Here is a 22,869-nt window from a genome sequence, read left to right on the forward strand (position 1 = left end):
CTCTCACAGCTGTTTCTAGAATGTTGGTGAAGGCCTTTGATAGGAGAAATGTCTGTTAGCTACTAAATTTTATTCTGTGCATGGTAATTCATAAATGTTTGCAAAACAGCCCTAATTAAAAATAGGCACATTTGGTAAGTGCTTGGTGTTGGTTTGTTTTGAGTTGTGCACTTTATATTTAAGCAATGGTCTTGGAAGACACGGTCTACTCAGACAGATTCTCTTGTTTCTACCCCCTCAGAAGATTAGTCTTCACACACTACAGGGTACGGGTTATGAGTTGTCTCTATTTTACACTCCCTATTTGATGTCGGTGGTAGTCCTGGTGGCTTAGTGTTTAAGCGTTGGGTTGCTCACCTCAAGGCCAGTAGCTTGAAACCACCACCCTCTTAACGGGGAGAAAGATGGGGCATTTTACTCCCTTAAAGAGTTCCAGTTTCAAAAACGCACAGGTGCAACTCTACCCTGTCCTACAGGGTCACTCCTGAGTCAGCATCGACTTGATGACAGTGAGTGTTGATATTGAAACATTTTCCTTCATGAAGTATTGGTTAAAAGCACTTCTTTGCCTAAAATGGCTTATTTACATACAGTATTTAAAGGGATCAACTTAAAGGTTTTTCTATAAATGAAAGTTCAGTTATATCCAGTATGATGCTTTACATTTTATTTGAATATTTACTTCGCTTATAATAAATTAAAGAAGCAGACAAATGCCAAAGTAAGAAAAGGGATACATGTTATTTACTGGGATCTTTGTTAATGCAGGCTATTGTTAAATGTCTGTCCTTTCCCTATCCAACACAGTCTAGGAAAAATCCTAACATGCAAAAACCTTTATAAATTAGGAATATGACCAAATTAACCCCTGCCCCTTTCTGAGAACAAGAGTAGACAGTTTACTACTTCTCTAAAAATTTTATTTATTTAAAGTTTTATTCCTTTTACTTTGTGCCCCTCTCCCCCCAAATTTTTTCCCCAAAATTTGTATTCAGAGCTTATTGATGCTTTTAAACAATTTCATATTCACTTAATATTAATATTTTTGTTATTTCTGCTAGTATCCTGTTTCAGTGTGTGCTGTCCTTTGGACTTGTAATTCTCTTAAATGGTCTCCCTGTCTTTTTTACGCCTTCCAATCCATTGTTCTTATTGCCATTGAGTAGTTTTCAGAAACATGCTGATGTTACTCTTGTCAACTTCCCACTGCTCTCTGTAACTGCCAACATCCTGAGCATGGCTTTAAGCTTCCTCATAATTGACTTAGGTTTACTAGCATCACTTTCTGACCATCCCACATGGGTCTATCCTTTTCATTCATGGTTCTCCACATGGCATTTTCTCAAATTTTGCCTTTGTTTATGCTTTACAATAATGCCATTCTTATCCTTCACCCTCCCTCTTTTCTACATTTCAGACTCAGTTCAGTTGTTACTAAATTGCTTTTTTTATATCGTTTAGTTTATTATATGTTGTAAACTCTCTGAAGACTAGATCACTATATTCTTAAGGTTAACAGGTGTGATAAATGCAATGAGAAGTTTTGAGTTTATAATGAGCATTTTATAAGTGAAAAACTGGACTCCTCGTTATATACTTGAGAGTAACAGAAAAGCTTGTATAAAATGAATGTCTCAGGAAACCAGTCTGTGCTTTTCAAGTAGAGGTATCCCAGTCCACTTCCTCTGTGTGGTCAGGGAAGGTAGAGGAGACTTGGTTAAGTATAAAATACTAAATAGGAGTTAGCCAAATGTGTATACATTTTGAGTAATCACTGAGAGAATGTATCATCGCCATTTTTATGAACTGTCTATATAATGATACAGGAAAGAGCAAAAAATTTTCAGATTGGTATTTCAAAAATATTTGATATCTTTCCTGTTTTTATAGCATTCTAATTTGGAATGGACAAGTTTTTAGTATTTGAGAGCTAGTAAGAGTTGTGACTGTTAATTCCATGAACTGAAATTAAGGGTGAAAAATATTTTCTGTGCTGGAAGCTGTAGGATGAGAGAAAGTATTCCACAATAAAAGACAGTACTTGGAAATGGCAGTTTTTTCCATTATTCCTGTAGACTTTTGTTTATGAACTATTTTTGAATAAGAAATTAAATAAGTTTTATGAAGTTTATAAAGAATATGACACAATGAGATAATTTTAAAATTATAGTAAAGAAAAAGTGGGCTTTGACTAATTCTTAGATGTATAATTACTAGAGCTGGTACCTAATAGAATTTGTTAGTTACTGAGGAATCAAATTAGTAAATAGGTAACTGAATTTTCATCAGCATGGAAACTTACTTGTTCTTCTGTTACTTGTTTGTTTGCTTTCTCCCATTTATCTGTCTTTAGACCAAATAGGATAGAATTAGAATAATTAAAATCAAATTTAAATGGAATTTTTTTCTCCCTAAATAGCTTTTACCGACCAAAAAGTTTTGGGAACCTGATGATTCAACAAAAGATGGACAAAAAGGCATATTTCTTGGGGATGATGAATGGAGAGAGACTGCATGGGGAACTTCTCGTAAGTTATTCAAAGTTGTTTTTTAAAACACCCTACCCCACACATGATAGGGCGAAATTATTAGACTACAGCCACATTGCAAAAGGAAGTCACTTTCTCAGGAAGGCAACAGAGTGTTAAAGGGGTTATGATACTCCGTAAGTAGGAGGAGAGATTTTGATCTAAGAAATTGTTATGCGTCCCTACCCTCTCCCTCCCCCCCAAAAAAAAGCGTATTATAAATTACCAAACCAACATTACAAACAAAGTTAAGGATAACAATGAAACCATACCACCATGTCAGTTTGTTGTATACTCTGCTTCCCTGAGAGTTACTGTGATGCTGGAAGGCTAAGTGTGCCTTTAGTATTTGAAATCCTAGCAAGGTCATTTATGCCTGACATGTGTCAGTGAACTTTCCAGACTAAGTGAGACTAGGAATAAATGCTTAGTGGATCTACTTCTCAAAATTATTGAAAACCTCATGTATCACAGCAACATTGTTTAACTAGCTAGATTTAGATGTATCGTCAAGAGATAATTATCACTAGAGGAGGATCGGAAAAAGACCTACAAGGCCAACCAAGAAGTAGACCCTCCATGAGATGACTTGGCACAGGATATGCAAGGGTGGGCCCAAATGTATTGGCTTTTCCCTGTTTGCTACTAATTGGCTTTTCAGCTGTATTTTAAAGAGATGTTTAGAACTAACAGCTTTTTTATAAAGATAATTTTAACACTTAAAATAATGTCTTATTTTCATTTGTGTGAAAACATCTTTGTTTAGCTTAATAGTAAGTATATAATGGCATTTTTTTCTCCCAAACAGACCATTCAGTGTCCCAGCCTATTACGGTACAGAGAAGAATTGGACAGGGTTTTCATGGAAACAGTGAAGTAAATGCAATACTGTCTCCCCGATCAGAAAGTGGAGGCCTTGGCGTGAGCATGGTAGAATATGTATTAAGTTCCTCTCCTGCTGAAAAATTGGATTCTCGATTTAGGAAGGGAACTTTTGTAAGTATTTTGAGTAAAGAAACGATTGTTATTTATATATTACCTTCACTTTTAAATCAGTTTACTTTCTGTCCCCCAGCCTGGAGCTAGAGGAAAATTTGGAACTATTAATGCTCTTATTTCCTTGAGTTAATTACTTCTTGAATGCATGAGGTGATTGATCCATTGAGGATAACTATATGGCAAAAATCAAACCGTAGTGGATTAAAAGTATAATTTTAAAAAGATTAAAAATGCTTATTTATGGGATTAATTTATCTAAAATTACTAAGGATGAGATTAAAACTCAAAATGTTTTCTACGAAGTCATTTGTGCACTAATTAGAATTCTAATCTAATTTGTGGTGTTACTGCTTTTCCAGCACCGCTATAGTTAAGGTTGACTTAACCTTCTGTTATAAATCACTAGATTGCTCTAAATATTTTGGCTTTTACTTAGGTGACTATGAAATTAAGACTTGTTGCTTTTATTGTGTACGTGCACTGTAGTGTAGTTTTAGGCCACCTATTGGTGCCTTTTTTGGTGTTCTGTGACATTCTCAGTATCAAACAGATTCTTTTTCCTCAGGGCACTAGAGATGCTGAAACAGATGGACCTGAGAAAGGAGATCAAAAGGGCAAGGCTTCTCCATTTGAGGAGGACCCAAACAGAGATCTTAAACCAGGAGAGGACGGTGATTCTAAAGTAAATGGCAGAGGTTTGCCAAATGGAATGGATGCCGATTGCAAAGAGTTTAAGTAAGATTTTCACTTTCTCCAGATGAAAAGCATCTCTTTAGGGATTTACAATCTAGCCATTATCCAGTTTAGTTTTATTTCCCTTTGTACCTTGTGTGAATATGTATTCAGATGAGTTTTGTTTGTTTGATAAGGATATCTTAGCTTTTCCCCCTGGCTAGGCAAGTGCTACTTGGGGTTATCCTTAAGCGTGCTTTTCTATTGCGTTTTCCTCTTCCTGTTCCTCCATCCACCCCATCCGCAGATCACCTATAACTTAGGAGGAGACAAAGTCAGCTTGAGACCAGACTCTTTCAAATGATACACAAATTTGTGGTAATCCATAGTGTTCCTGCAATTAACAAGTGGAGAACATATTGGAAGCTTCAGAGAGATAGTTTCTCAGTTCAGCATTCTCTGTGGACTGTCTCTTCCTACTGCTTTTCTGTACATTGTTAGTTAGATGTTTTGGAGCCTGTGCCTCCAAAAGAGCCCTTTGAGGTCGTGTGAACCTTGAAATCTGATTCAGAAGAATATAGGTTCATGGTGGGTGGTATACTTTTACATATATTGTCATTATTAATCAAAAGATAGGCTAATCTTTAAAAAAACAATTCTTATCTGTTACAATTGCCAAAAAGCATCCAAAACCAGTAAACCTCTCTTGATAAGAAATAAATTTAAAGCTATTCATTTTGTTTGAGAACCTTATTATGATTTTGCCATTTTGCTTTTACCTAGTGGGCATTATAGTCAAGGACGTAAACTTTCAACCATCCGATTATACCTTTATAATTGAAGTGTTAATACGCCATTAACTATAGCAAGAAAATAGCACCACTCTTTATGGGGTTGAGGAGACTGTTTTGGTTGAATTTAAAAACAACCCTTTCAGGGTTTTTTCCTCCACATGCCTTCTGAATGAAAAGTAAACTTTTGGAATGCTTTCAAGGAAAACAAGTATGATTAAAATGGGAAGGAGTTCAAACTTTCTTCTAATTTGCAATGGCAGTGATTGATTTTTAAATACAACGTTAATCAACTTCAATATGTAGAGTGCTTTATTAATGTTAGGAAATATATCCCTATGTTAGGCCTGTGATATTCTAAACAGATCACCTACTTCTGTAACAATTATATTAAAAGCCAAGTAGAAGAAAATATTTTCCATTTACTTAACGTACAAATTCTTGAACATATTATAAGCATGACTCCTCAGCACAATAAAGTGCTTTCTAGGGAATGGATTCTATATGAAGTACTTATACAGAAGAAAAGTGTGGGCTGTAAATCACCACAAGGTTGGAAGTTTAAACCCATGAACCAATCCACGGGAGAAAGACAACACTGTCTGCTCATCAACAGATTTACAGTCTCGAGAACCCTAAATAGCAGCTCTACTCTGTCTTAAAGGATCGCTGTGCGCTCCACGGGACTTGATGGCAGTGCTCTTTGTCTGCAGAGGGCTATCACAGTAGGCTTCACAAGTCGCCTCCGTGTTAGTTCAAACCACCAGGTCATCTCTTCAGTCTCCTTATTAAGGAAATTGGAGTATTGATGAAGGTGAAATGATGTGCACAAATCCAATGTTTAAAAGACATATAGCCAGGTGATGAACGTAGTGTTCTTGAAGGATGCATGTGAAGATTGTTGCAGTTGCAACTGTTTCATACTTATGTATTTATCACCCAGAGTGAAAAGTCAGCCTTTTGTCTTAGTCCCTTTTGTTTTACTTGTATCATGTATCTCTTGCTTTGAAGGCCACCTCGAAGGGCAAAGTAATTTCTTGTGGCCGTTTTTTCCCCTTGATTAGCTATTGAGTGAGCAAGAAGCGACAGCATAATAGTATATATGCTGGTGGACAGAAGTGTGTTGGTGGTTTTTGGTTAGTACCTTTCTAAATTTGCCACTTTATAATCTTTTTCATTCCCATTCAAATGGCCTCTTATTTGGTTAATATCAGTTCTTAACCCTAAGAGGGGGAAGATATGATTAAAAAAAAGAATGCTTAGTGACCCGGTGTATGTTATTTGTTATCTGTAGCTTGTCACCATTTTGTTTTTCATGATTTCTTCTTTTTTGTTGTTGTTTTGTTTTGTTTTTGTTACATTTACTCATAACCTTTTTTGGCTTTTCTTTCCATAGTCGCACTCCTGGAAGCCGTCAAGCCTCTCCAACTGAAGTAGTTGAGCGCCTAGGCCCCAATCCTAATCCCCCAGAAGGATTGGGATCTCTTCCTAATCCTACAGCTAATAAACCTCTTGAAGAATTTTCAAATCCTGAAACTCAGAATCTGGATGCCATGGAACAAGTTGGCCTGGACTCCTTACAGTTTGACTATCCTGGTAATCAGGTACCAATGGACTCTTCAGGAGCTACTGTAGGCCTTTTTGACTACAATTCCCAGCAGCAGGTAAAACTTGTCCTTTCTTTAAGAAGCTCCTTTTAATGCTTTGTTGAGTAAGCTATCTTTATGTTAGACAAAGTGATTCAAGTAAATACTTAACAAAATTTTCTTCCCAACTTTCTAATTAGAAACAAAATGTTTGAGACTAATGTTCATACTAAATATTTTCCCTCCTAGCTTTTTCAGAGGACAAATGCACTAACAGTTCAGCAGTTAACTGCAGCCCAACAGCAGCAATATGCGTTAGCTGCAGCTCAGCAGCCACATATAGGTAAGGAGAAGTTCCCATTTCTACTAGACTATTAGGGAATCTTGTGTTAAAGTGCTTGGGGGCAGGGGAGGATATATATTTTTTTATTTAGCAGTTTCATTGACATATAATTCACAGATTATACAATTCAATAGTTCATTGATCCTAAGAGATGTTTAATCATCTCCACAGTCAATTTTAGATTACTTTGCTCCTTGTACTCATTTTTAAAAGCTAATTTCCCCCAACCTACCTTGCCATACCCTCACGGAACCATTAATCCAGTTACTGTCTATAGATTGACCTATCCCTGATATTGTATGCAGAAAAACATTTAAAAAAACCCAAACTAGAAAAACTTAATTGAAAAGAAAGCAGAAAATAATATAAGCTAGAACAAATTGTAAATGGGTCAAAAAGTAGATCAAATGATAAGGCGCCAAATTTTTGTTTATTTATTTATTTTGGTATAGGATGGATTTTTGTTTTTTAATTTTTCAAGCATGTTTCTTTCAATTTATTTCTTTTACAAGTCAGTAGTTTAACTCTATTGAAGAGTTGTACAATTCTCACCACAATCAGTTTTAGAACATTTTCTTCATTCTTGTACCCATTATCTTCTGGCCCCTTCAGCCATAACCTTAAGGAACTATGACTCTAGTTACTATTGTCTGTCTATATTTACCTAGCTCAGATTTTAAGTAAAAATCATATAAAAACAAATAAACTAATAACAACAAAACTAGTGGTCACATTAGATGCTGCCTTTAGGTAGGGTTTTTCCCTTTTTCTACAAATTTAAGAAGTATATTTTTCAAATTTCCTTAATGTTAATTAATATTATATTGAGATGTAATATGTGCTTTGACGCTAATTGTTTCCTCTTAGAGTTAATTTTGACTAATGTGGACTCTGGACAATAGTCAAACTTTTAGAAAGTCAAAAACTAGATGATTTTTTTTGGGGGGGTGGGGGGTTAGGAATTAAAGGGCTGATGAATTACCATGTACTCAACAAGAGTTGAATTTAATCAATGGGCTTAAATATCCAGTACTCTTGGTGGTTGGAGAAATGAGAAATGGTCAGTGATAAACTCCCAATTTAAAAGTTCCAAAACTATTAGTGCAAAAATTGCTTGTAGATAGAATAAAGTTAGCTTGCTGAGACTTTTTAAAATGTATTTTCATTTTTGTATGTACTTATTTTAACAAAAGTTTTGTAACAGGATAAGTATTAGCCCTTTTATGGAAACCAGTCAATATGAACAATGAAGTTAAGCTACAGGTATATTTATGTGTCATCATGGGAAATATTTGGCTCCATCATAAATCTTTCATTTCCCTATGTTCCCAGGAGATGAGTTTGGTTTTGTAATAATTTTGTTGGCATATAATTTACATATCCAACTCAATAGTTCAATCATATTAAAAAGAGTTGTGCAATCACTACTACAAACAATTTTAGTTTTTTTTTTTCTTATATTCGTTATTAGCTTCCTATTCCTCCTCAACCTCCCCTGTCATACTCCTAGGTAATTATTAATCCAGTTACTGGCTATAGATTTTCCTATCCTGAATTTCATACACAAAAAAACATGCAAAACAAAAGGAGAAACAAACAAAAAAAGCTAACAACAATGACAAGATAAAAGAAAAATCTCAGGAAAAGAGCAGAAAATAGAAAAAAACGAAAAATTTAAACGGGTCAAAATTAGATTAAATGATAAGGTACTTATATTTCAAGTTAACTACATTTTCCAGTGCTTTCTGCTTAATAAGGCTGTGGACATCCCTGGCCAGTCACTGAAGGCTTCATCCATGGGGTCATCCGGTAACTGGATTTTGGGTTTCCACTGTCATCCACATACTTCTGCAAATGAGGTGTTCAGAATTGAAGCTTTGGTATCCATTCCCTCCCCAAGATTTGGATTTTATTTTTTACATCCTTGGATCACACAGGTTACTGTGCTGCTGCCTGGTGGATGCCTCACTTACATGGTTTGCTTGTTTTAAGACAAGCCTTACGGTGTCTGAGGACTCCAGGCAGTATGCTTTTTGATAGCCTGGAAGGTGCCAAATTTTAACCTAACTATCTGCAATAAACCATTTTGAAAATTTGCAATTGGTGATATTTCATCATTACTTTTTGAAATGTCACTGATTTCAGAGGGTCACAGATTATGTAACAAGTATAAACATTAAGTAGAGAAATATTTAGGATTGTGTTATGTTTAAATCAAAGTTAACTTGATAAAAGATCTTCAAAAGTATTTGTTGTGTGCGTTCATTGTTTATTTCAGTTTCAAGAGAATCAAATAGTTGGGAGCTCAATGCATAGTTATTGGTGACCACTATCAAGTGAGAATGTTCATTTTAAAAGTTGTTTGAAAAAAGAAATCCCAAGACAAAATTCTTAATATTTTCTTCCATCATTAAGTTCTGTGGTTTCTGCCCTGTATTCTTTCATGTAAATTAAGAGAACCTTGGTGTAGTGGTTGGGTGCTAACCACAAGGTGGTCCACAGTTCAAAACCACCAGCTGCTCTGCAAGAGAAAGTTGGGACTTTCTACCCCGTAAAATGTTAGTCTTGATCCTGGCCCACCAAGCCCCAAGGATGATGTTCCTGCTCGGAGCAGACAACGCACGGGGAGGACCGGGGGACCAGCCCCACCATGGGACACAGCGTTCCTCATTGAACCATGGCGCCTCGGGAGACAGCACTGGGGACATAGGGCGGGAATAGTGCACGGTCTAGCCCCATCACACTGGGGCGAGGCACAGAGAACATGCAGCAGAGCAGCGTGAGGAAACCCCAAGGGAATACCAAAAATAGACTTTGGGACAGTGTGGCACCCCATCAGACTCAACTAGAAAACACTCATAAAGGCCAGCAAAGACTTTGAACTATTTATAGTAGTTTTCATTTTGTCAGTGATGTTTTTATGTTGTTTTTTTTTAATATTTTATTAGGGGCTCATACAACTCTTATCACAATCCATACATATACATACATCAGTTGTATAAAGCACATCTGTACATTCTTTGCCCTGATCATTTTATTTTCTTTCTTTTTTTTACATTTTATTAGGGGCTCATGCAACTCTTATCACAATCCATACATATACATACATCAGTTGTATAAAGCACATTCCCTGCCCCAATCATTCTCAGAGCATTTGCTCTCCACTTAAGCCCTTTGCATCAGGTCCCCCTCCCTCCCCGCTCTGTCATTGACTTTTTTGTTGTTGTTTTCTGTTTGTTTTTTGCTGTTACTGGGTTTTGTTGTGGTTTTTTTTTTTCGTTTTGACTTCCTTTGTTGTTTTATTTGGCTTTGCCTGGGTTTTGCACTTATTAATGTATCTACATGTCTATCTAGATAAGATAGGTGGGATAAAATAATGCAGAGATGAAAACAGGACCACTGGTTCCAGAGGGATAGGGGAAAGGGGGAGGTGAGAGAAAGGAAGGGGAGGAAGAAACAACCCAGGGACAAAAGAACAAGTGAACTCAAATCAATGGAAGGAATGTCATTGGGGTCAGGGGTGGGGGTTGGCGGTAGTTCAATCAAGGGCAGTGTAGCAGCTAGGAATTAATAAACTCGAATGAAGGTCGCACATTGATGATAGGACTAGAGGGAAATAAAAAGGAAATAGAGAAAAGAACCAGGAGGCAAAGGACATTCTTACAGAGACCTACATACAGCCATGTACGTATGTAAATATGTATGTATGTGTTTGAGAGGGGAATAGAACTATGTGTTAGTCTAGGTAGACTAGAGCAGCAAATCCATGGACACACATGTGTATAAGAAAGAAATTTATATACAAAGGAATTGAACATTGAGAAAACATCCTATCCCAGTCCAAGGCCATAAGTCCAATATTAGCCCATATGTCCGATATCAATCCATAAAGTCCTCAGACTTACAAGACATGCAATGAAACCAAATGCAACACAATCACAAGCCAATGGGTAGAAAGTCTTTGGGTCCAGTGGCGTAAGCGTTGCTGTGCTGGCAGGGGTCTCTCTGGCTTCTCCAGCTTCTGAGGTCTGATTGCATCCATGTGGCTTTGTCTTCTGTAATGTCTCTCAGGGAGTGGCAAAGAGAAGTGTATCTCACCTCCAAGGAAGAAGTCCCAGAATTCTCAGAAGAAGGCCATGCCCACAGAAGCTTTATTGGCTATCTCCAGATTGAGAGCCTAGACTCCACTCCTACACTCAAACCTTAAATTGACACCAGATTAGCTGACTACCACAAACTATGTACTCATGTCTATATGTTAAGAATGCAGATCAACATTGGGCCTAAACTCAAGTACTCCCTTAACAGAAGAATACTTTGTTCTAACAATCTGGCATTCTGTGATGCTCACCTTCCTGACACGATTGCTGAAGACAAAATAGGTGCATAAGCAAATGTGAAGAAAGCTAATGGTTCCTGGCTATCAAAAGATATAGCGACTGTCTGGGGTCCTAAAGGCTTGAAGATAAACAAGCAGCCCTGTAGCTGAGACGCAGCAAAGCCCACATGAAAGAAACACACCAATCTGTGTGATCATGAGATGTCGATGGGATCAGATATCAGGCATCTAAGACCTAGAATAAAACCATACCCAAGGTGAATGGAGGGGAGGGAAACCCAATACCCATCTATAGACATTTGGACATCACCTCACAGAGGGGTCACAGGGAAGAGATGAGCTAGTCAGGGTGCAGTATAGCTCCCATTAAACACAACTTCCCTCTAGATCTTTTGTGCTTCCTTCACCCCACTATTATGACCTCAATTCTGCCTTGCAAATGGATTAGACCAGAGCTTGCACACTGCTACCTATTAGAGCCCGCCACACAGGGAATCCAGGATCGATACACCCCTCGGGGCCAGCAAGGAGAGTAGAGATACCAGGAGGATTAGGGGAGGGTGGGGGGAGAAAGGCAGAACCTATCACAAGGATCAGTCTAGAACCTCCTCCCAAGGGAATAGAAAAGTAGATGAGGGGCGATGGAGGATGATGTAAGGCGTGGAAAAAATAATCTGTAACTTAAGGGTTCGTGAGGGAAGGGAGGGAGGGGGAAGAAATGGAGAGCAGATATCGGTCTCAAGTGAGATGAGAATGCTTTGAAAATGATGTGCAAATGTGCTTGACACACTGGAGGAATGAATGGATTGTGGTAAGAGAAGTAAGCCCCCAATAAAAGTATTAAAATATAAATAAACTTAAGTCTTGGAAACTCATAGGGGCAATGTTAATCTGCTTATATACAGATTTGCGATCAACACGATGGCAGTGAGTTTGGCTTTATTTTTTAATTTTTGTTGGTGGGATCATGTAAATCAGCTGTCATAAGCATGCTACAGAGTATCGGTATTTAGAATTTTTAGGTGGAAGTAGTGGTTTGTGTTTTGCTTCCCCCACTCCCCCCATTTCCTAAGTGCAAGTCTTTACTGTTGCTCAAGAGAGTTACATGTTTTCTGGTATCCGTTTTATGATAAGTTTTATTTATTTTAGTTTCCCCTCCCAACTCTTACTAAGATTGTATTCCTTCCTGTAGACAAATGCAGTAAAAAATAAGTTGATGGGCTTCCGTTTTGTTTTGGTTTTTAATGCTTATTTTGAAGTAATCATAAATTCAAATGTAATCAAAGGTTCTGTATAGCCTTTACTAAGTTTCCCTATTATGGTTATATCTCACAGTACTACAGTATCAAAACTAGGACTATGACACTGATATAATGTGGGTGAGTCATTTTATCACTCAGATAGATTGGTGTGACCATTTTAATCCATGTCCCATTCCTTCTAAAGAGCCACATGACTTTTTGCAACTCAGTTATTTTCTTCATAACCTTTCTGCACTATTGAATCTTTAGCTCATATTGTGGTTTAATAACGATTGGGTAAATGACTACTTATGACTGGTTACTCTAAATTTAGAGTTATTTTTACTTGTCTTTGAAGATCTCCTGAATACGGAAGAATATCTTAAGTGCTTCTTCAAAGTTTATGTTAAGATATTTTTTCAAAGGGAGAAGAACCAAAACATGAATGTTTCTTAACTGTTATGCTGGTACTCTACAGTCATTTTATATTCAATATCACATTGAATTCTCACAAAAATGCCATAAGACTACTTTTCATGAGAAACTTTTAAAATTATTTCGTAAGTGAGAAACCTTAGACTCAAGTAATGTAACATTCCTACAGTCAGTCAGCTAGTAGACAATATAGGTCGTTTGTCCCTGTAAAACTTCCCTGAGTATCAACGTTACCCCTAAATTCATAATAGCAATATTGTATCTAGTGAGGAAAGCCACACTCTAAGTTTTTATTCATTATTTCTCTCCCTTTTATGAACAGCAGGTGTATTTTCAGCTGGCCTTGCTCCTGCTGCATTTGTGCCAAACCCATATATTATTAGTGCTGCTCCTCCAGGGACCGATCCATATACTGCAGCAGGATTGGCTGCAGCAGCAACATTAGCAGGTAATTTGCTATTGCCTGTTGCATGTTAATTTTTTTGGTGGAAGCTTTGTCTGTCAATGTGGGCAATTTGAGAATCCTAGGAAAACAAACATTTATCGCAAAAGAACAGACGTTTCCAGGGTTTGTTTTTATATTTGTTCCTTCTGATGTAATGTTATAGGAGGAAGCCCAAGCAATAACTCTTCCTTGTATATGTAGTTAGGTTACTTTCTATTTTATAATTATTGCAAACCTCAAATTAAATATTTGGGTATATGGTAGGGTACAAGCAAGCTGAGGGGGCTGAAAAGAGTAATTCTATCTGACATAGGAAACGAAAACTGAGTTTTTTGTTCACTTGAGTAAGGGAGAGTTATGTTGGTCAGCTAGAGACTTAGTGAGCAAAACAGTTGCTGATTTTGGGTTATGGGTTCATGAGAGAAAGAGTTATAACTTTGGAAACCCAAAGTCAGAATTGGCTTGATGGCAGTGAGTTTTAATTTAGGGGTTTGAGAAGAGGGATGGATTGGTTAGAAGACGGGAGTGAATCAGGTTTAAGCATGGTTTATAAACCATGGTTACAGAGGCAAGAATGGGATTGATGTCAGCCTTAGAAAGTATGTTCACAAGTAGCTGACTTTCTGATCTTGAGGCTGTTGATTTTTATTTTGGTATTCAGAGTCACATTTACTAAAGTGAAAAGTACTGATCAGTTAAGTAAGTTTAAATCTAGTCTGGTAGTAACTTAATGTCAGAATTATTGAACAGTCTTTTCCTAGGAATGTAAGGATTATTTTTTCCTGACACTGAAAAGGGAGGAAAGAAGTATTCATTTTAAATTCTCATCTGATAGTTATCCTACTAAAAGTGACCCAACACATTCAGTAATCATATCTGCATGTGATTCCATAATGATACAAGCTTTTCTGGTGCTTCCAGATGTACGTTAGTATGTGTAAAGTGCTTGTATTTTACACATACTTCTTGACCAATAGCACCGAGAAAAATTGCTTTAAGAGGTCTCTTAGTTGTGGGATAATTATACCTTGTAGGCATTCTTGATTTAGGCTCTAAACTAGTGCTGTCCAGTAAAAATTTAATGTAGGCCATATATATGATTTTTAATTTGCTAATTACCTCATAAAAGTAGAGAGGATGAAATTAGCTTCAATAATATGTATTATTTAATGTAATATGTATTATTTAGTCCAAAATATTTTCATTTCTACTTAATTAGTACTTTTTGATATTTTTTTTTTGGTATGCTAAACCTTCAACATTTGATGGATATTATATACTTAACAGCACAGTTCAGTAGATGCTACTTTCATCTTAATTGCTCAATGGCCACTTTTAATAATGGCTCCTGGCTACTGATTTCAGAGCGCAATTCTAGGTAGATGACTGCTTTGTTTATTTTTTTACCATCCATCCTTCTTTCATAGACTTTTTTTCCCAGTATATTAGCATACATCACTATTCAATTTGCTTATCTGTATGTTTAGTAACAATGTCTTTTTAACTGTTAAATGTCTTTTAGTTATTTTAAGCCTTTTCATTTTAGAGGTCCTTTCATTTGTACTTTCAGCTTCCAAAACCAAGGTTTGATTATTTAAAGATAAACACATATTGAACATGCTGGAAATCATACTAGTGGAATTTTAGAACATGTTTGTTACAGTAGGAGTCAATATTTTATCCATTGATTAGGAGCATTTATTGTATATAAACCTTACTGATTTTTTTTCAAGAATTAAGTAATACCTTGAGTAAAGTAAACAGGAATAATCCTTTTTAGTTTTCCTACTTCTATTTCTATTTCCCTTTTTTTACCTTACCTACTTCTTACCTTGACTCACCAGTCACAATTTCCTTACCACGTAAAACTCATAGCTCATTTGTTTTAATGTATTCTTCAGTTGTTATTTGAGGTTTTGTATATCATTCTGTTTCAAATATGAAGACTTTTTATTGAGAATTGTGTGAAAGAAACTTTACAGAGATCATCAAGTTTTCCAGTTAACAATTTATACACATTTTGTTTCCTCTCGTTGCTTGTATTCTCAGCCCTGGTGGCATGGAGGGTGACATGTTGGGCTGCTGACCACAAAGTCAGCTGTTTGGACCCACTAGCTACTCATCAGGTGAAAGATGAGACTTGCTACCTCCATAAAGATCCACAGCTTCCCAAACCCATGCTTCTCTTTTGTCCCATAGGGTTGCTATGAGTTGGAATCGACTCGATGGCAGTGAGTTTTCCATTCAATAATTTCCAAGGTGATGGGTTTTCCATTCAATAATTCATACACCTTTTATTTCATGTCATTGCTTGCAATCTGACAATGTAATATTGCCAGTCCCACTTCTTCACTATGCTCCTTGTTTCTGTTCTAACCTTTCTGGACATTGTCCTTAGGTAAATTATAAGACTTTTTCAATTAATGATTTTCAATTCAAATACACTTGTTGCAGGCTTGGTATCAGAATGTTTCCTAGTTTTGTGGGTATAGATTGGAAAGCTAGGTAGGAACAGTTTGTTTCACTTTTATGATTATTTCAAAAATCAGAAAATGAAAATGCTTTGTTTTAAGAGAAATGAATTGAAGCTTGGAAATACTGGGATTTGGAGCCCGGGTGGCATAGTGGTTATGCATTGGATTGCCAACCGCAAGGCTAGCAGTTTGAAATGACCAGGCACTCTGTGGGAGAGACGAGGTTTTCTACTCTCCTAACAAGTTACAGTCTCAGAAATTGGCAGAAGCACTTCTACCTTGTCTAATTGAGTGTGAGTCGGATGGACTCAATGACAGTGAGTGAATGTTTCCAGAATATTTTCTTTATTTCTTGGTATCAGACCCTTAAATTGAGTTTCAGTAAATGTTGAACTGGCTTCTAAATTCATTGAGTTTAAATTTCACATCACTTCATGTAGGCTGCTGTTTTTACTCGTGATCACTTGCTCTGTTAATGATAGTAGTGATACTTGGTACCTAGTTGAATCACAAAAGTATAAATGATAGATATGGCAGGTATAAATGGGTAGGTGGTTATAAGGGACACCTGTTGTACTACTTCTTAGGGGTTGTCCTTTTTTATAACCTAGTGATAACTAGCCTCAGATACATAAAGCACCTAGTAACTTTTTCCTTTCTTTTCTTTCTTTGGTGCGTGGTGGGATTTAGGTCCGGCAGTGGTTCCACCTCAGTATTATGGTGTTCCTTGGGGGGTGTATCCAGCCAATTTATTTCAGCAACAAGCTGCAGCAGTAGCAAACAACTCTGCCAATCAGCAAGCAGCATCACAAGCCCAGCCAGGACAGCAACAGGTACAGTCCTCCTTTCCTTAAATAATAGATGAAAATGGGTTCTTTTATAATCTGTGTATTCAAGATCTCTATCTTTTGTTTCTTCAATATGTAGCAGAGTTACCTGGCTTATCTGTTTGCTGCCAAAAATCAGTATCATGAATTTAAAATTTTTTGTTATAGTCCCTTTCTGCATTCCTGTGTACTATACTGAAATCGCTTATCATTTTGAATGTAATTGTCACCTTATTTTCCTTTGGATCTTTAAAGTTACTATTTATCTTTTGAAAATCATTTAAAGTTATTTTAAATATTCCATGTATACATTTGTGTGCCCCCCAAAAGATTAATTTATGTTTTATGAACTATTAAATTGTATGATGTATGAAAAATTTCACTATTGCATCATTTTAAATAATGGCTTAAATTTTTTAAATATGTGCTGAGGGGGGGACCTTTTCTTGTGCCTCCATGTTGTTCTTTAATTTGCATCAAGAGCCAGTGAATTGGCCATTGTGTTTGTTAATTTTTCATGCTAACTACATTTCATTGCATGCAAATATATTCAGGAAATATTCAAAGACTTAACCTACTTGTAATATAAAAAAGCTGTCCAAGGTAAAGTTATCTTTCTATTGAAAAATATATAAGCATCCTTTATTCCTTTAGGTTCTCCGTGCTGGAGCAGGTCAGCGCCCTCTTACCCCCAATCAGGGACAGCAAGGGCAGCAAGCAGAGTCACTTGCAGCTGCCGCAGCAGCAAACCCAACTTTGGCTTTTGGTCAAGGCCTGGCTACCGGAATGCCAGGTATGTAGTTGGTTTCCTGAAGATAAGTGAATAAATGTTAAATGTTGACTCTAATATCAGAGTGAAGTGAATTTTAAGTCTTACTCTTGCCCACCCTTTGTTATAAGTTATTTGGAATTCAGATGTGAGTAGTTGAAGTCGAAACTGTTTGAGATTCACTGAAGGGAAGACAGAACCTGTGCATTAGAATTCTGAAACACAGCCATTTTTCTTTCTCTGATTATGACATAAAGCATACCATCTTTCCAGCTGAATCAAGCACAGGATTCTTAACACAATGCTTTCAGAAATAAGATCAATTGGTTCAAATTGGCATGCGAGGCATTACATACTGCCTTTTCTGCCTTATAAGAATGGTTATTTAATTATATTGAGAAGTTTGCTGGTAATATTTTTCTAATAACTATTGTTACTTGTAACTTAATAGCAGTAATATCTATAAAATTCTTAAGAAAGCCTAGTTAAAATTATACTCTGAAATTTTTGCCCACTACCATTGTGTAGGTTTTTGAAGACAATCATGCACAGTTACCCCCAGGTTGGTTCCTAGTGACTAGCTACTATTTCAAATATAAGTAGTATCCTGAGAATTTTCCATTTTTAACCAAAATTTTTGGCAGGTTTCAGTATCAAGCTTGTGCTATTATCATAAAATTAGTAGGTGAGTATACTTTTTTTTCCTGCTTTATACCACAGTTGAAGATTAGAATTGTTCTTTGAGTGAGTGATACCATTCACCACTGCAGCTATCTTATTTTTGGCTGGAGTTTTCTTGGTGGAGAGATTAACTACATACCAGTTATTTTCTGAATTCTTTTCTCAACTTTCTTTAATTCCTTTCTATTATAACTGCTATAGCATTGTAGTGTTCTGGCTTTTCTGCTTTTGTGATCTTCTTTTTATCAGTTTCTATTTCTTCTTTGTGTGTCTTTAAGTGTAGTAAGCTGTCTGGGTTAATCACTTTTCCCTTTATAGTCAGAACTGCTATCTTGAGCTACCATGTAAGTTGTGTGACCCCAGCCACGCTCCTTTCCTTTTTGAAGTTTAATTTTAATATAAGAAAAATGGAGGTAGTGTCTTAGGGTCTTTTTCCTGTAATTGTTATAGATATCAAATTATGAGACTGTAGTGTTTGTCAAAGTAGGTGTAAAATTAATGATATTAATGTAGCTAGGCGCGTTGTTCTATAATACTCTAGCATTGTTTCTCCGTTTCAGTTTTTACATTTATTTCTTGATGGTGTCTTCTTTTTAAAAACCTTTTGTTGTTGCTAGACCATTCAGGGTTAGGATAACTTATGGGTTTTAAGGGTTTTTTTCTTTTGTAGATATTTAAAAATTCAAAGTCTTTGGTGATTTTTTTTTTAATCAATGAACTTTTAAAAGTCTGGGAAAATTCTATATTTACTTTTTCTTGTGAATTGAATGGAGATTTGCATAGTAGATCATTTTTCATTCAACCGTGTAGCATTACTTATTCTACTTGCTCCCGACATTTCTTCTTACATTCCTCCATCTTACCTAACCCTTCTGAATTTTATCCATGGTAATGCTTCCTCTTTGAACTCAAGTGGTTGATGATTCTAAAGTAGTGCCCACCTTCCCCCTTAGACAGCTGTCTATTGTTTGGATGAAAATTGATCCACAGGAATGAGTTCATGTTTAGATCTGAAGGGTGGCCAAGCGCCATAGTCTTAGGGGTACTACCAGTTTCTGTCTGACCAGTAAGCCATGACCTTTTAAAATGTTTTTAGTTTTGTTCCACATTTTTCTCCCACTCTTTTCAGGTCCTTCAAATTTATTCCTTTCAGAAAAGTTGGTGGTGCCAGCCCAGGGCCATGCAGTTCTTCTGGTTTTAGGGACTTGGAGATTGATGGTCTGTCAGTACCTTCTACTAAATGTCTTCAATTTTATTATTCTTTCCTCTGGATTGTGAAAGAACAATAGTTGCACCTTAGATGTCTGCTTCGAGATTTTTAAGACCCCAGTTGTGGTTAGTTAGGTGTTTTTCTGACTCATAGCAACCTTGTGTACAACAGAAGGGAACACTGCCTAGTCCTGTGCCATCCTCACCAGTGTACGTATGTGTAAGTCCATGATTTCAGCCACTGTGTCAATCCATCTATCTGAAGACCGTTCTCTTTTTTCTGTTTAGCAGTGGCCCAGAGACCTGTCTTCTACATAGGCTACAATGTACATTTAGTGCTTAAGGCTTTCCAGCCTTTTTTTTTTAAAGAGAGTGACAGTTAAACAGTTTGATTAGTAATTTTTGATGTATATAAAACTTGATTCTTGTTGATCCAGAATATTTCATTTTTTTCTACTTTAGGAAATGTCTGTCAGTTTGTCGTTCTGTGGTTTTGTGTGATGCTGAAAGCTATGTCATTGGTATTTAAACAGCAGCAAGTTCACTCATCGTGAACAGGTCGCAGCACAGTTCCTATACTGAGAACAAAGTGTGAAGAAGCAGTAGAGTATCCTCTTCTGAGGTTTTAGCCACTGACAACCTTATTAGTAACATTGAAATATTGTCAAGTTAAACCTTACAAATAGAAGCAGAATGTTGTTGAAATTCTGAAGGAAGGGCTGCCTTCTCCAAATAAAGCTATACATAATGATGTGAATGAAGTAAAGCCAGGAGTAAAGCCTTTGGTACCAGCATTTGTTGATGGGGCACAACTCAAAATGAGAGGAAACAGCTGCAAATATTAATTAATAATTCAAACTTGAAAAGTACACAGTATGAATCTAGGAAAATTGGGAGTTGTAAAATTAAAGGTCGAACGCATAAAAATCAATATCCTAGGCTTTAATGAGCTGAAATGGACTGGTATTGGCCATTTTTGAATCAGAACATCGTAGTTTAATCTGCAGGGAGTGGCAGATTCAAGAGGAGTGGTGTTGCCCGGCATCGTCAGAAAAAACATTTCCAGAGCTGTTTTGAAGTACAGTTCTATCTGTGATTGGATTATATATATCCAAATATAAGGAAATACAATTAATAGCAACTATTATTCAGAGTTGTGCACCTACTGCTAAAGCTAGTGTTGCAGAAATTAAAGAATTCTATTACCATCTTCAGTCTGAAATTGTGCAGTTGTGCCACACAGTTATGCATTGATAGCTATTGGCAGTTGGAAACAGAAAAAATAATAGTTGAAGAAAATGGTGTTGGTTTTAGAAACAAAGCTGGGGATTGAGTGTATGGTAGAATTTTGTAAGGCTGACCACTTATTTGTAGCAAATACTTTTTTTTTTTCAACAATGCAAGCAACAACTACACAGATAGAGTTCACAAGTCAAATGGACTATATCCGTGGGAAGAGATGATGCAGAGGCTCTTATGCTGCAGCTAAAACCAGGCTAGGGACAAACTGAAACAGATTTCCATATATAGTTTCAGATTGAAGATGAAGTAAGTTAAAAACCAGCCCATGAGAGCCAAAATACAATCTTGATTATATCCCACATGAGTTTCGAGAACATCTTGAACAGATATAAGGCATAGAACAGAAGACATGAGTTGTGGGATGATATCAAGAACATCAGACCCAAAGAAAGCAAGGGGTCATTAAGAAAAAATCAGTGGATGTCAGAAGGGACTCTGAAATTTCCTCTTAATTGTAGAAAAGATCCCAGTTACTACTCACCAACGTAGGCTATAGAGCAGTGGTTCTCAACCTTCCTAAAGCCACAACCCTTTAATACAGTTCCTCATGTGGAGACCCCCAACCATAACATTATTCTCATTGCTACTTCATAACTCATTTGCTATTGTTGAGTCGTAATGTAAATATCTGATATGCAGGTTGTGTTTTCATTGTTCTAAATTGAACATAATTAAAGCATAGTGATTAATCACAAAAATAATACGTAATTATTTGTTGTGAAATACTTATTTCTAATTACAAATAAATGAAATTTTGTCTTGGAGCATGGTGTAGCATGGGTAACAGTCTTCACGCCGGGTACTTATAAGTGGGTGTATCTGCATGGAGATGGCTAAAGGAGCAGTATCTCGGTTCCTAGGACCATTGGAAATACGTGTTTTCCAATGGTCTTAGGCCACCCCTGTGAAAGGGTCATTCGACCCCCAAAGGGGGCTTGTGACCCACAGGTTGAGAAATGCTGCTATAGAACATTGTCATTCCTTGGGAGAGTTTATCTACTTAATTCATTTCAGCTCGTAAATTTATATTTACTGTACCTCAGACTTTTTTTCCCTTAAAACTTAGCAAAATTTTCATCCTTGAACGAAACTTTTCCATATTTGTTGTCACTCATCAAATTGACAAGATCAGAAACGACATGAATTTCCTCCAAAATCTCATTTTATTGCTTACCCTATTTATTAGCTTCATGTTCTTCTTGAAGAGTTGTGCTAGTGGTGCATTGGTTCAATATCTCAACTGCTAAGCAAAAGGTCAGCAGTTCAAATGCATCAGCTGCTCCAGAGGAGAAAGATGAGGCATCCTGCTTCCATAAAAATTCACAGCCTTGAAAACCCTATAAGGCAGTTCTGTCTATCCTAATGGCAGTACTGTGAATCAGAAACAACTCAAGGACAGTGGGTGTCCTTGACTTGACCCTGAGAATCACCTTCAACTCATTCTTCTGTGCTGCATAGTCAATAAATTTTCAAAACGGGATCATTCCTCTTTGCTGTTTTTGGTTACATCAGCTCTTTCCTCTTGCCAACTGTATCTGCTTCCAATCAGATCTGTCTGTTTCATCTTTATTCTCCTGTCAAAATTTTCAAAGATACTGGTTCCAGTTTTATTGTAGTTGTAGCAGTTTCCATAATCTTACCCAAACTAATTTTATAAGCTATTCTATTATATTCCTCTGTACTCTTCTGTAAAGTTAGACCGCTTATTCCCCAATATATAATGTACTGTTATACTTCTAGCCCTAAGTTCAATTCTTTTTAGTGTCAAATACCTTTTTAAATATAAACAAATGGAGATTTATGCTGTTTGCTTTTATTCTGAAAATTTACAGAGCAAATTCATTTTCCATTCAATGATTCTTAGATATTTTCTTTCACTCATCCCATTTCCAATCTTTAATTTTTCATAACCTTTCTTTCCTTTTGAATTTTGTCCTTGGATGATTACTGCCCTTTTGATATCAAACGATTGATTTAGCTAAGGAGTGCCTGGTGTTACTGTTCTCCTTATAGACTTGTGTATTGTTAGATTGTGCCTCCAATGTGAGTTCAGATCCACACTTGGAGTGTGACTAAAGACCATAGTCTTGGGGATTCGTCCAGTGTCTGACCAATAAGTCTGGTCTTTTTGCTATGATTCTGAATTTTGTTTCACCTTTTTTTCCCCCCACTCTGTCCTGGACCTTTTGTTGTGATCCTTAGCAGAGCAGCATTAGTGGTAACAAGGC

At 36.5% G+C, this 22,869-nt stretch overlaps 1 protein-coding gene across 1 annotated transcript in view; it reads left to right on the forward strand.

Annotated features, from left to right (window-relative positions):
- The window catches only part of PUM2 (pumilio RNA binding family member 2), a 198,401-nt gene that overhangs the window by 132,078 nt on the left and 43,454 nt on the right, over positions 1-22,869 (forward strand). The window contains exons 6-13 of the mRNA XM_075557066.1: positions 2,420-2,528; positions 3,337-3,524; positions 4,093-4,262; positions 6,387-6,654; positions 6,826-6,919; positions 13,257-13,382; positions 16,544-16,686; positions 17,335-17,473. Of these exons, the coding sequence (XP_075413181.1) occupies positions 2,420-2,528; positions 3,337-3,524; positions 4,093-4,262; positions 6,387-6,654; positions 6,826-6,919; positions 13,257-13,382; positions 16,544-16,686; positions 17,335-17,473 (1,237 nt within the window). The remainder of the gene's footprint in view (positions 1-2,419; positions 2,529-3,336; positions 3,525-4,092; positions 4,263-6,386; positions 6,655-6,825; positions 6,920-13,256; positions 13,383-16,543; positions 16,687-17,334; positions 17,474-22,869) is intronic.

This window comes from Tenrec ecaudatus, chromosome 8, assembly GCF_050624435.1.
Source record: "Tenrec ecaudatus isolate mTenEca1 chromosome 8, mTenEca1.hap1, whole genome shotgun sequence".
In the NCBI taxonomy this organism is placed as follows: Eukaryota; Metazoa; Chordata; class Mammalia; order Afrosoricida; family Tenrecidae; genus Tenrec; species Tenrec ecaudatus.